Source organism: Aspergillus luchuensis, chromosome 6, assembly GCF_016861625.1.
Source record: "Aspergillus luchuensis IFO 4308 DNA, chromosome 6, nearly complete sequence".
NCBI classification, from domain to species: Eukaryota; Fungi; Ascomycota; class Eurotiomycetes; order Eurotiales; family Aspergillaceae; genus Aspergillus; species Aspergillus luchuensis.
This window is the reverse complement of record NC_054854.1, coordinates 2,822,858-2,835,080: the sequence shown is the minus strand read 5'-3', so window position 1 is coordinate 2,835,080 and position 12,223 is coordinate 2,822,858. Positions and strand designations below refer to the sequence as shown.

Below are 12,223 nucleotides of genomic sequence, written 5' to 3'. Positions count from 1 at the left end.
GGAGATTGCACGGGCGTTGACGTCGTTGACTAGTGAGTCTTGTACTTGGTGAGTAACTTGATGAGTTCCGACGCAAAAGGGCTACTGGGGCAAATGCTGCTTTCATCATGGCGGGCTATCACAGCTGCTTAATGAAGTGACAAGAAGAACGGCCTTGACAAATCACCTATAAGCTTATGTTGAGGAGCCGATTCACTGGCTCGCTGCATTAGATAGTCGAGATAATCGCAACACACCAAGCACTATAACATACTCTTTTCACGTAGCCAACTACAGTACCGCGTACTCTACGCAGCACCGACATTCTCCACCCTCTCCGTCCCACCCTTTCCGTCCTCCGTCTGCAACTCCACCTCCACCCCATCATGCCCATCAACCACCTTCTTCTCCCCCGAAACATTCACATCCGTTGTCCGATGTCCATCCAACAGCTTCCGACTCACCGTATTCGCATAGATCGGGAATATCCACGCGAGGACATAGAAGGCCGTCGGGATCGCCATGGCCTTGTGAAAGTTGCCCGTATGGGTGGCCACAGCTCCAGTCATGGGCGGAATGGCAGCACCACCAGAGATAGCGGCTACTAGCATACTGCCGCCGCGCTTGGTGTGTTGGCCTAGACCGCGCAGGGCGAGGGTGAAGATTGTGGCGAAGCAGGCCTGTTTTAGTTCAAATTAGTATGGGGTGGGAGTGGAGGTGAGTGCGGGGCGACGTACACTTTCAAAACAAAGCACGAGAATCAACATAGCCACGCTGGTAGGACCAGATGTGGTGGTTGCGGCGACGCCGAATATGAAGCACAGTCCTAGGTATGTGGCGAGGATGTAGCGGGGTTTTACCCCGACGGTGATGAGGCCGCTGGAAACGAAGCGCATGAAGGTGTATAGGCCCTGACCGACGGCGAGGAGGTCGGCTGATGAGATGTAAGAGCCACCATCGAGTCAAAGTGATAAGGAAAGGAAGAGAGAGACTTACATGACTTGGCAGCACTATACCCCGCCTCCTCGGCGAAATTGATGAAGTAATTCGCAACAGCCACTTGCGCCCCGGTATAGCAGAACTCACTCCACACGCCAAGGAACAAATTGTACTGTTTCCTGAACGGCCCAACATCCGTCTCGGATATATCCCGCTCCTGCAGACCCATATCCGCATCAGTAACCTCCGGCATGGGCGCGATGTAGAAGAGTGGTACAAGCAGGGCCACGAAGCATGCGACACCCAGGTACACCCATTGCACGTTCTTCAGTCCCTGTTGTGTATCGACGGTGTTGGCGAAGAAGACGCGTGAGGCGAGAAGCGGCGCCACGAATGTTCCCACGCCTTGGATACCCTGTGCTAGGTTCAGTCGAATCTCGGAGTATCGAGGGGGGCCACAGATAGCAAGGAAATTGTCGGCTCCGGTTTCGAGGGTCGAGAGGCCAGCGCCGACGACGAACATGCTGCCGCAGAAACCTCCGAAGGAAGCCTTGACGCCGCTGGGCCAGAAGAGGAGGCAGCCGATTGTCATTACGCATAAGCTGTTAGAGTTGGGGTTAGTCGTGGAAGAAGAAAGGCCTATGGTGGTTTTACCCAGTCATGAAGGTTACGCGAAAACCGAATCGGCGGAGAATCCATCCCGAGACCGTTAAGGGACAGAGAAAGTATGCCCCAAAGTACGCAGCAGATAAACCCGATGACATGCTTGCGGTGATGTTAAGTTCATCTTGGAAATGGGAGTTGAGGGTATCGAGGAGGCCGTAAGCAAAGCCCCAGAGGAAGAAAAGAATGGTTACTAATGGGGGCAGATGTTAATTAATCGCCAGATCACACAATATGATGGGGACGTCGAACCGAGAAAATTAGGGAAAAGGGACTGCTTGAGCGTGATGCCCGAACCATCAGTAATGGCCCTGTCATCGATTGTGATGCGGCGTCGCCACATGTTGGGCTATGGCGGAAGAAGGAGCAGTAGCGCGGATAATTGAGGAAAAGGGGACAGCTGTGCATCCGGGGTGCGAAGACCACAATGCAGCCCTAGGGAAAGCGCTTCCTTTTATCCAACCTGCATCTGTAGAAGCACAAGCTTCTGGAGCTTCGGGGTGATCAAGACCGAAAAACAAGCCATGTGCTTGATCAGAAGGCTCGAGAGCTGCTGGAAAAGTTGAGCAATCCATAGGGAGTGGCCCAAGCCGAAGCCAGACCAGGGTCTCTCGACAACTGTTGGTTATGGAACGCCACAAGAAGGCGGATATGCTATAGCCAGCCGCGTGGCCACGCAGACCGCATCCAGTCGGTGTTGGGATTGGCTGCATTGTTGGGCTGGGGTAAAAGCGAGAAATTGGCTATTAATTTAGGTTTTGCGGGGTTGGACCCCACTCGTGCGTCCAGGGTATCTGGGTAAAACTCATCTCTGGCTTTACCTGTACCTTAAACAAAGCCTTTCAAATATATCAATTTGACATATGTAGTTCATTGGTTCTATAAGCGACAACTCGGTATGTACAATTCTCGTACAGTACAGCCACATTCAACTTCTGACGGCATGGATATCAGTACATGACCCGTCAGACACATGGACCTCCAAGCCGTCCTTGCTATCGATCTGTTGTTCTCCATTTACTGAATACGACTTGATATTTAATGGCACCCTGACGGTACCCTCTGTACCACTAGGGCCACACACGCTCAGCTGTACGCTTGTCCCATTTATCCGCCAACTAGCCTGGATCGCCCCATGAGGAGTGGGCACTCTTCCCCGTGCCCATGAAACATTCACATCCAACATCGCGGGACGGAATTCCCACTCGGAAAATCCAGCCGCAGTTGCCTGAACACCAAGCACATATTCCGAGAGAACGTACGTCGGCGCAGCTGCCCAGGGGTGTGCATGCGACGTGTAGAGGTCAAGCCCGGGTCGGCCATCAGGGTAAAGGTATTCCCAAGTTGTACCAGTATAGTATTCATCCTGGTTGACCATCGCAGCCCAAAGTTGATCAAGGAGCACACTGATAGCGGTAGATCTGGCCTGGCTTGAGTTGGGGCTATTGCGACTCTCCTGCAAAATTGATTCCAAGAGGAAACCGGTGAGAAAAGGCGCAAGATTAGTTGTTGATGCGTTGGCAACGGAGCTCGACGTTTTGTAGCCGATTCCAAGCCGAAGAGAGGATAATGCCGCGAGGGAGGTTTCTGCTTGCGTGGCATTGGAGACACCCGCAAGAATAGCCCAGGCAGTGCCGGTTATAGACTGCTCGGTCAGGTTGCTCAGGTCAGTCGCATAGTATTCCAAGCGAGGATTCCAGAGCCGTTGGCTGATCGCAGCTTTGATTAAAGTCGCGGAATGACTCCACATTGTCGCGACATCTGTCTCATTCATCGCGGACGCTACATCGGCCATCTGGTCGAGTGTGTGGGCAAGTAGCCCCGACACTGCAGTGCCATTGTCGGGTCCCGAGAAAAATCCCCCGACGTCGGTGGCGACGGCCAGTCCAGATTGACCATCGATCAATGGCAGGATAGCTGCCACGCCCTTCTTGATCTTTGTCCAATGCTTGGCCACAAACGCTTTGTCGCCAGAGTTTCTGTAGTGACCAGCAAATACGTTGAGAAGGAAAAGCTGGTAATCAAGAAGTCCGAAAGAAGCATATGTGTCAACATATTTCGCCGACTGGCCCATGGCAGGCGACATGCTGAGGTAGCCAGCGTACTGCGACGAGTCTGGTGCCTGACGATCAATCCAGTATTCAAGGGTTTCTTTTATAAAATCGGAGCGATAGGTGCTGGACTGGATGACGCGATAAGTGTGTACAAAATCACCATTCCAGACAAGACGGTCCCTTTTCGCGCCATCTAGACAGACGGAGTGCTTATTGGCCATCACCCCATATTCCTCGAGGACAGAGCTGAGCGTCATTGAATTCTGGTACAGCTGGGTACCATTCTGTGCATGGACCTCAACATCCTTGACAAGAGCGATTTGATCCTGGTATGGCCCAAACCCCCAGGTACCGCCTGTCAGACTGCCAGAGGAGCCAGTACTACCAGATACGATTTGCAGGCCATCCAGTGCCACAAATGTCTCGGTTCCATTGATGGTAACAGTGTATCCGGTCGCATTGATAGAAGTCGAGATCTCATACCATTCTCCCTCCTTAATGTTGAAAGGTAAGGTATAATGGTTCACTTTTCCGGTGGTGAGAGAGGTCTGATTCACCAGGTTCCACCCGTAACTGACAGCTAGTGTGTTTGCAGGGACGATCGTTCGATTGGTATTGACAAATGTCGACCCAGCAGGGTATTCGCTGGTAAGAACAAAATAAGGACCAAATCCGCCCACACCAGCGGCGACCTTCCAGCCTGTTCCTCCACGGATAATCTTGGTCTGGAACGTCATGGTGTAGTTTCCAAAGGACGCTCCTTCCACTGATTGAGCAGGTTGCTGTCCACGAAGAAACACCCCTTCTTCAGTGACTTCCCATGTTGATGGTGCGGTATCTGCAGCAATGCATGCTTGCTGGACTGTGCGTGGCCCCAAGGCCCATATTTCATTATACAGACTGTTTGAGCTCTCGAAGAACCCTGGCAGTTTGTTTACCGGAGTGCGGTCATTTCCAGATTTGATACCAGCTTCGCATATGCGAACACTGCCATCTGTGAGGAGCTTGAGGTTCTGCCAGCGAAGGCCACCTTGAATGAAGAATGATTCCACCATCCCGGGTGAGGTGACATTGAATGTTTCGACGCGGAAGGTATTAGAGAGACCGTTGGAGAAGGTCCATGGGCCATCACCAAACGGCTCGTCAAGACCGGTCTTGGATTCGGTGTACTTGGCCTCGATTTGGACTGCAGTGGATAGAGAGTCAACATGGAAGAAGGGGAATCCCCCAACTTCGGTACCGTAGTCTAGGGTAACCAATGAGCTTTTCTGGTCAAGCGTGAAGCAGGATGCGTTTCCATGCTGGGTATAGTTCGCGAATCCCAAGCTGGTTCCATATCAGGTAGGGAGCACGATAGTGTCACTGTCAACTTCGTCAGCAATTACCGAGTCACTAGGGTGAATTCACGCGCCTTTGGGCGCCTATGAGGGACGCGAACAGCAAGCTGCTGCACGTAAAGATGGTCAATGGCTTCCCGGGCATTTTCATTTGTGACTGTCAAGGGGTCAATCCTACGAGCTTCCTCCAACGCTGCCATTCAAATAAGTACCCTGACTAGTGAAATGTCGTCAGGCACCAGCTTTACCCCAGCGGTCGATGTGATTGACCTGTCGGTCAATACTAATGTCGGGATGTGGGCACCTCTGGCTATCTGCCACGGCGATTGGTGCACGGGCTATCGCTTCCCCGAATAAATTATATTGAGGGTCCTATCCCCGCATTCCTGACGGGCTAATTTGTGCCGAATCTGTTGCATGTTCTCACTGCTCTCATTTCCCAGTGGTTACTTCTTTCCCAGATTCCCCAGCAACTTTTCGAGCAGCAGACCTGGAGTCCCACGTGCTTATCAGGACGAAGCTGAGGGCAAAACGCATCAGCCAGAAGAGGAAAGTAGAGGAGAGGCTAGTCCGCCTTCTACTTTGGGAAGGTGTTTGAGACATACCTGGCAGGATTATACCGCCTCGGAGTTCTCCGAACGCAGTTAGCGTAGCCTCAGGCATTCACTGTCGTCTTGCGGCCTGAGGCATCACGTTTTGATCACCTAAGGAGATCGATACCCTAGGAGGACAACTTCTCTCTCCAGGTATACCTTCAATAAATGGGTATATTATACTCTTACGTAAAGATAATATCGCCCGGTTACACCTCGTACCCGGAGTCCTGTCGAGAGTGGAATCATGCCTCGCAGGATCTAACCCTTGACAATGAATCTGGTCGCATCCGGCGTTTGCGCCTTCAGACTGACTCTGTATTCAGATCAGGCCACCATCTAACACATACAAAGTACATTCATCATCAGGGGGCTTGTCCCGCAGAACCAAGATCTAGTGATGTCGATCTGTGGGAGGCCTAACACGCCAACACGGGAAGATCATCGCCCTGCATTTCAATCTCGTATCCGGTGCGGAGAATAAGGAAGAGATATGAAAACTGAAAGTGACTTGCACTATGGCTGAAGGCTATACCTACCTGCCTCGCAACTGCATTCGAAAGCCATTAGGCGAAGATGGCTTTCGAAGTATTCCTCTGAGCTCTTTTTGATCCTACAAGACCACGCACGGCATCCCCCTCGGCTAATCAACACAGAGAGTCTCCGAATATTCCACGGCGACTACAGCGTAATCTTGTCCTTGGCTGTCAGATCAGCCATATCAAATCTTTATATGACGTGAGCCTACTGTACCAAATGTAGGCATAGCTGCATCACCCTAATCAGACCTATGCCATTCAGTGAGCATAACTCAGCTATCAGACTCTATCCGGAGTGTCCGGGAGGAGTCCATTAGGTACTTACAGCTTCGTGCGGAGCCAAGGGTGGCTTTGAGTCTATCCAACAATATTTGCGTCGAGGATTGGGCTCAATCAAGCGACTCTTTGGACGCCTCACACTCCTGTCCATCCATGTCCAGTAGATGCTTCATAAGGATCGTACGAGCACTCGTAACCAACACTAGCACAGTCCAAGCCTGGTCACCTACACAACTATAGTCAGTCCATCGAGCAATATAAATACCATCTCAAGTCACTATGCTAACTACCTGATACACATCCAAGCCATCACATCGTCAGTCTTTCCATCGAATTCGGAATATTCAAATTCAACCAAGCAGCCTTTTAGCATTCCCAAAATGCAACTCTTCTCAGCTCTCACCTTTACTGTGGCTACCACACTCCTCACCTCCGTTCATGGAACTGCCACTATTGGCCAAGCCTGCAGCGGCAGCAGCACTTATGACTGCACCGACGATTTCAACGCTGTGGCAATCTGTAACGGCGCGCGATGGGTAGAGGCCGCCCAGTGTGGAGGTGGATGCTGCGCCTGGCCCTTGGGTGACCCCGCTCCGTTCTGTAGTTGCTAGACGACGGACTGAGGTAAGCTCCCTATAACAGTCCTGATATAAGCCCTGGAATGTACTGACATGGTATGTTATTGTCCTAGCACAGAGCCACAGCTTGAGTTTTTTCGGTCTTGTCGCTGGCAAAGTTCGGGGTCAGTGTCTTAATATCTCTTGTGGAGTTATTTCATCTGTGATGTATATACGTTCTATGAGTGACTGTGTGGTCGTGTCCGAAACAATGACCTATTCTGTCATTATGGACGAGCTGCGTACTCCGCAGGAACTAGAAAATTCCGAGGACACGGACTTACTTCCCAAGAAAACCAGTCAATTTTTCCTTTCAACGAAGTAAAGCATCTTGTAATTAAATCGTCAACGAAGTATGTCTAGGAAGATAACAAATACCCAGAGATATGGTAGATCGCCGCTTTCGTTAGCTGCTAAGGGAACGAGAAACTGACCAAACTCCTGCTTGCTACAGGGAAGGCAGATGTTGACTCAAGATGCATAAAGGGCCGTACTCCCTTGTCTTGGGCGGCATGGGAGGGTCATGACATGGTGGTGAAACTCCTTGCTACTGAAGGGGTGGTCGTCAACTGCAGAGACTCGGAGGATTGTACGCCCCTATCTTTGGCAGCGGAGACTGGCAAAGAGGCTGTAATAAGGCTTCTCATTGCTACAGGAAAAGCAGATGTGAACGCCAAGGATGTGACTGGACGCACTCCCCTGGATTGGGCAGCAGAGAATGGTCACCAGGTTGTGGTCAAACTTCTTCAAAGTGCTAATGCACAGAGCCTGTTTGCCTTGCATTGTTTTCTTCAACCGGCAAAGAGGCAGTACAACGGACAAGAGTCAGGTTCTCTAGTTCCTTACTATCGTAATCTGTCGACATTGCCTTTGCAGCCTCTAGCAGTGTCAGAGATGAAAAGGGGTTCTCCTAATATGTTCAAAGCACTTTATACAAGGTTTAGATTACGACAAAAACTTCTCTCCACCTCTCAAGCACACATTGTCAATACCAAATACGTAACTTAATGTCATATCGTCGCACAATCCTTACAGATAGAACCCCTAGCTCTCACGCCTCTCCCTGATATTTACCGACCTCCGAAAACCGAACCCATTCCGACACCTAACCTGCAGCATCAACACAGCCCACACCAACAGCCGATATCCCACCATCAGCACCACCCCCGCAACCAGTCCTATATCCGGACGGTCTGTATTCAACCCATAAAGTTCCAAAGCCTGTTCCCCCGTTTGAAGAGGACATGATCCATCCGCGCGACGCTGGCTATCCGTGCACTGCAGCTCCAAACCACTCAAACAGTAGTACGCCAAATTATCAATAGCATACTTGATAGGTGAAATATGATTAACCCACTGCAAAACGCGCGGCGGATTCAGACTCATGGTACCTCCAAGCATCGTAAATATAGACAACAACGCCGATGTGCAGTTTACAGCGAGACTAAGATTCCGCCCAAAAGCGAGGCACGCAAGCATACTCAAAGATTCGCCCGTGTTAAGCGCACATACTGCACTCAAGAAGCAGACGCCGAATTTCGTCGCCGTGGGCCCCAGCTGCGCCGCGTAGGCGAAGAGAAGGCTGAATATCCCGGCTGCAATTATTTCAAATGGGAGCTCAATCGCCGTGTATTGGGCAAGAAAGGCTGTAGCTCCATACAAGTTCATGGAGGATTCATGCTCGAAGAGATCTCGTTCAGCTGGAAAAGTCGCGATATTTTGAAGCATGCCGATGAAGGCTACCGGGCCGTACTGTATCATGAGACCCATGCGTGTCTGGATCGAATTGTAGTCCTTGTGCAAGGGGGCCACGAATATGATCCAGATAAGGCCCATTCCAGGGCATTGGACAAGTCGCACGAATATGGATAGAGGGTTGCGGAGCATGCTGAGGTAGGCTCGGTGGAGGAGAACCCGCGTGGTCGGGATGAAGCGGCAGCATTTGGACTGGGGTCTAGAGAGGTCAGAATGAGAGGGGGTAGGAGTATCCGAAGCTGTTATTACAGCTGAGAATTGCGACTGCGTCCACTTATCCACTAGGCGTTCTATCTCTTGGGCAGAAGAACCAGCTGCTATATCCATGAAGAAGTCAGGTGGGCTCGCGGTATGTGGACAAGTGTGTTCGAGACGGTCAAAGTAGGAAAGCATCTGGTCTGCCTCCGCCGCGTACAGAGGACGGCCGTCCGGGCTGAGAAGAAGACAGGTCGAAAGCATTGCCCACATTGTGGAGGATGGTTGGTGAATCGAGAGGATGACGGTACATCCGTCGGATGATAGTTGATGGAGCACCTCAAGGACAGACAGAGCAGTGCGTGAATCCAGACCAGAGGTTGGCTCGTCAAGAACCAGCACTTTAGGTTCCGCTACAGTTTCGCAGGCGATTGACAGGCGTCGCTTCTCGCCACCACTTATTCCTTTGTTGAAGGCCGATCCAACAATGGTATTTGCGCAGGATTCCAACCCAAATCGCCTAATCGTGTCCTCCACCCGCCCTTTCCGCTCATTTGAGGGGACGGACCGAGAACATCTCAGTTCAGTGGCAAAGTACAATGTTTCTCGCACGGTGAGATTAGATAGAAGATTATAGTCATCCTGCGGGACATATGATACTAAACCACGGAGTTCCTGACTATTTATTGGAGACCCATTCAGCATGATGAAGCCGTCGGACTTCCATGATGGCCGCAAAGTCGTGACTAGTCGTCCAGCTAGGGCACTAAGTAAGGTCGTCTTGCCGCTACCCGAAGGCCCCATAAGTACATTCAATCTTCCGGGGCGAAAAACGGAGGACACAGGTCCAACGACTCGAGTCTACTTTAGCCCAGGCCGTACCCATGACGAAGAACTTGTTCTGTAGAGCTCTAGGTTGTTAAGCTGTATATGGCTGTCCCAAAGTTGAGTTGGATAACGGGCCGGTGTCTTCTCGTATAGACATGCTTCGCTTTCCCCATTTTCTGCAACTGCCACGTACCAAGGTCGGCGGGCTGATTTGAGATTGAAAAGCAAAATTGCGGAGGCTTGGTAAACTACAGCAAACACGCATAGTATTAGAATTTGTTTCCAAATCCCACCAATGGGAAGCCCAAGACTATCCATAACAAAAGCACCCATGTATTCTTTGCATTGCGGATCATGGGCATCATGAGAGGGGCAGTCGTAGAGATACCCAGGGCTGGAGCCATTATACCCAACAAACTCAAGGGTGCAGAGGGCACTGAAGGTGTAAAAAGTTGTTGTGAGCCATTTCAGCCATTGCACGTACACCGGCATTTGGTTTTCCTGCAAAAAGTACCCCGACGCCGCTGTCTGCAACGTGAAGTACATATTCCCTATGAATATGGCCCCGTAGAAGTTCCGGGTCGTGGCGACAGAAACGCTCGCAAATCCAACGGCAGTAATATGTGTCAAAAACATTATCAACCAGAACAATAAGACCTGCGAAGTGCTGTCCCGGTAGCCCAACATGGGATAATATATGGCAGTAAACAACGTGGGCAAGCTGAGGTCTTCCAGTATTAGCTTCACTGCTCGTCGACTGAAGGTAAAAAGCGCGGGACCAACAAGCTTTTCACTTCGTTCGTGGTCAAAAGCCTTAACATCTTCAAGCAATCGACAAATCTCGCTGATCAACATGAGGTACCCATAAAGCCCCGTAGCATCCCAGAGGCTTCCTTGTCGGGAACGAATTCCCGCAAGGGATCCATCCAAGTGCCAAAATATCCATCCAAGGACGGCAGCTAGCCCAGCAATCGTACAGGCAATTCCAATGAGCGGCGAGATGTCTCTTATACATACTACCATCGTCCGCTTTGTCATGACTTTCCACTTCGTCCAAAATCCCGGTTTTGTGCTAGATGGTGTTGGAGATTCCGGAAGCTGTGCTGGAAGGGCGACCGTGTCGAGTGCATTGGCCGACGAGCCTTGAAATGGCACCAAGCGATGGAAAGGCAGCTCTGGAGTGTTCTGTATCCATGTATTTATAGTGATCTTGTCTATGATAAATTCGGCCGGGTTGACGAATGCTGGCAATCTAAACCCGGAACGGTCGAGGTAATCCGGGACTGCCTCCTTTGGTCCATCATACAGAACATGTCCCGATACGAGAAGAATGATATGATCGAACATATCCCAGACACTCGATGTCGGAGCATGTATGGAGATTATCACCGTCATACCACTAGCAGCTAGGTTCTTTAATGTCTGTATGACTTGCCAAGCGGTTGTTGCATCAAGCCCTGGGAGGGAAATTGGTCAGTATGAGACGCAAGAATAATGGAACATGGGACAGCTACACACCTGTTGTTGGCTCGTCGCAGAACAGCACCGAAGCACCTATCAGCAGCTGAATGGCGATGCTGACTCGCCGCCTCTCGCCGCCACTACAACCATGCCCGCTCCCGTGCCCTATCCGGGTGTCGGTGCAGGTCTCTAGACCTAACCTTCTAACCAATTCATCGACCGCTTGATCCCGCTGGCGCCCGCTTTTCCAATTCGAACGGAGGTCAGCCGCATACTGCAAGGTCTCGCGGACTGTCAGGGTGGCCGGGAGAACATCCTCCTGTATCACATAGGCGGTGCGAAATCGAGACAAATCGTTGTATCCGTTATACGTAATCTCTCCCGATACTGTCTGGTTTTGATTTTGAAATCTTCCCGACAACGCATTTAGCAAGGTCGTTTTCCCCGATCCACTTCCTCCCAAAATTGCCGTCAATTTCCCTCCGGGTATGTGTGCCGTTACTGAGTGCAAAACCGTGTGTGTGTTGTTGCTACTAATGTTTTTGCCTCTGAGGTGGTGTAAGCTTTGAGTAATTCTTTGCAGAATGGGCGATTCGGCTTGAACAGACACTTCATGTGCTTGGATATTGACTGGTGTATAGTGTGGCCTTCCCAGCACGGCACGGTCGGAGGTGGCCATGAAACCAATATACCTGTCATTCCAGTCACATAGCCTCAGTGTCTATGTATGTAGAATCTAGTCTGTCAGATATGGCTCGACAAACGTCGACACAGTCGATGGAACGTGCGAAAACTAGCGCGAGAGAAGTCTGTTGGAACTCCCTCGCGCCTTAAGTCCAAGAATGTGAATCCCCCCGCAAAAAGGAATGTTCGGCAGCTGATGAAGAGTATTGAGAAACAAAGGCGAGCGATCTCATGCGCCAAAGGTCAATGAATAAGGTAGCCTCATAAGAAGCAATGCTATGCTCGCCAAAATCTCTAGAG

General features: G+C 50.8%; 5 protein-coding genes across 5 annotated transcripts; 1 reads left to right on the top strand and 4 right to left on the bottom strand.

The window, feature by feature from the left end:
* Window positions 1–287: 287 nt before the first annotated feature.
* AKAW2_60952S (uncharacterized protein) lies at window positions 288–1,682 on the bottom strand (the record flags this gene model as incomplete). The annotated part of the gene is made up of 4 exons (XM_041693135.1): window positions 288–659; window positions 717–913; window positions 976–1,520; window positions 1,573–1,682. The coding sequence occupies 4 exons, from the start codon at window positions 1,680–1,682 to the stop codon at window positions 288–290; spliced, it is 1,224 nt and encodes a 407-aa protein (XP_041546450.1).
* An 827-nt stretch (window positions 1,683–2,509) lies between these two features.
* Window positions 2,510–4,690, bottom strand: AKAW2_60951S (uncharacterized protein; the record flags this gene model as incomplete). Its single annotated transcript, XM_041693133.1, has 1 exon — window positions 2,510–4,690. One exon carries the CDS (start codon window positions 4,688–4,690, stop codon window positions 2,510–2,512), a length of 2,181 nt encoding a protein of 726 aa, XP_041546449.1.
* Window positions 4,691–6,763: 2,073 nt separating this feature from the next.
* Window positions 6,764–6,994, top strand: AKAW2_60950A (uncharacterized protein; the record flags this gene model as incomplete). The annotated part of the gene is made up of 1 exon (XM_041693132.1): window positions 6,764–6,994. The coding sequence occupies one exon, from the start codon at window positions 6,764–6,766 to the stop codon at window positions 6,992–6,994; it is 231 nt and encodes a 76-aa protein (XP_041546448.1).
* Window positions 6,995–8,044: 1,050 nt separating this feature from the next.
* AKAW2_60949S (uncharacterized protein) lies at window positions 8,045–9,655 on the bottom strand (the record flags this gene model as incomplete). Its single annotated transcript, XM_041693131.1, has 1 exon — window positions 8,045–9,655. The coding sequence occupies one exon, from the start codon at window positions 9,653–9,655 to the stop codon at window positions 8,045–8,047; it is 1,611 nt and encodes a 536-aa protein (XP_041546447.1).
* A 156-nt stretch (window positions 9,656–9,811) lies between these two features.
* Window positions 9,812–11,918, bottom strand: AKAW2_60948S (uncharacterized protein; the record flags this gene model as incomplete). The annotated part of the gene is made up of 2 exons (XM_041693130.1): window positions 9,812–11,235; window positions 11,297–11,918. The coding sequence occupies 2 exons, from the start codon at window positions 11,916–11,918 to the stop codon at window positions 9,812–9,814; spliced, it is 2,046 nt and encodes a 681-aa protein (XP_041546446.1).
* Between the last annotated feature and the right edge of the window lie 305 nt (window positions 11,919–12,223).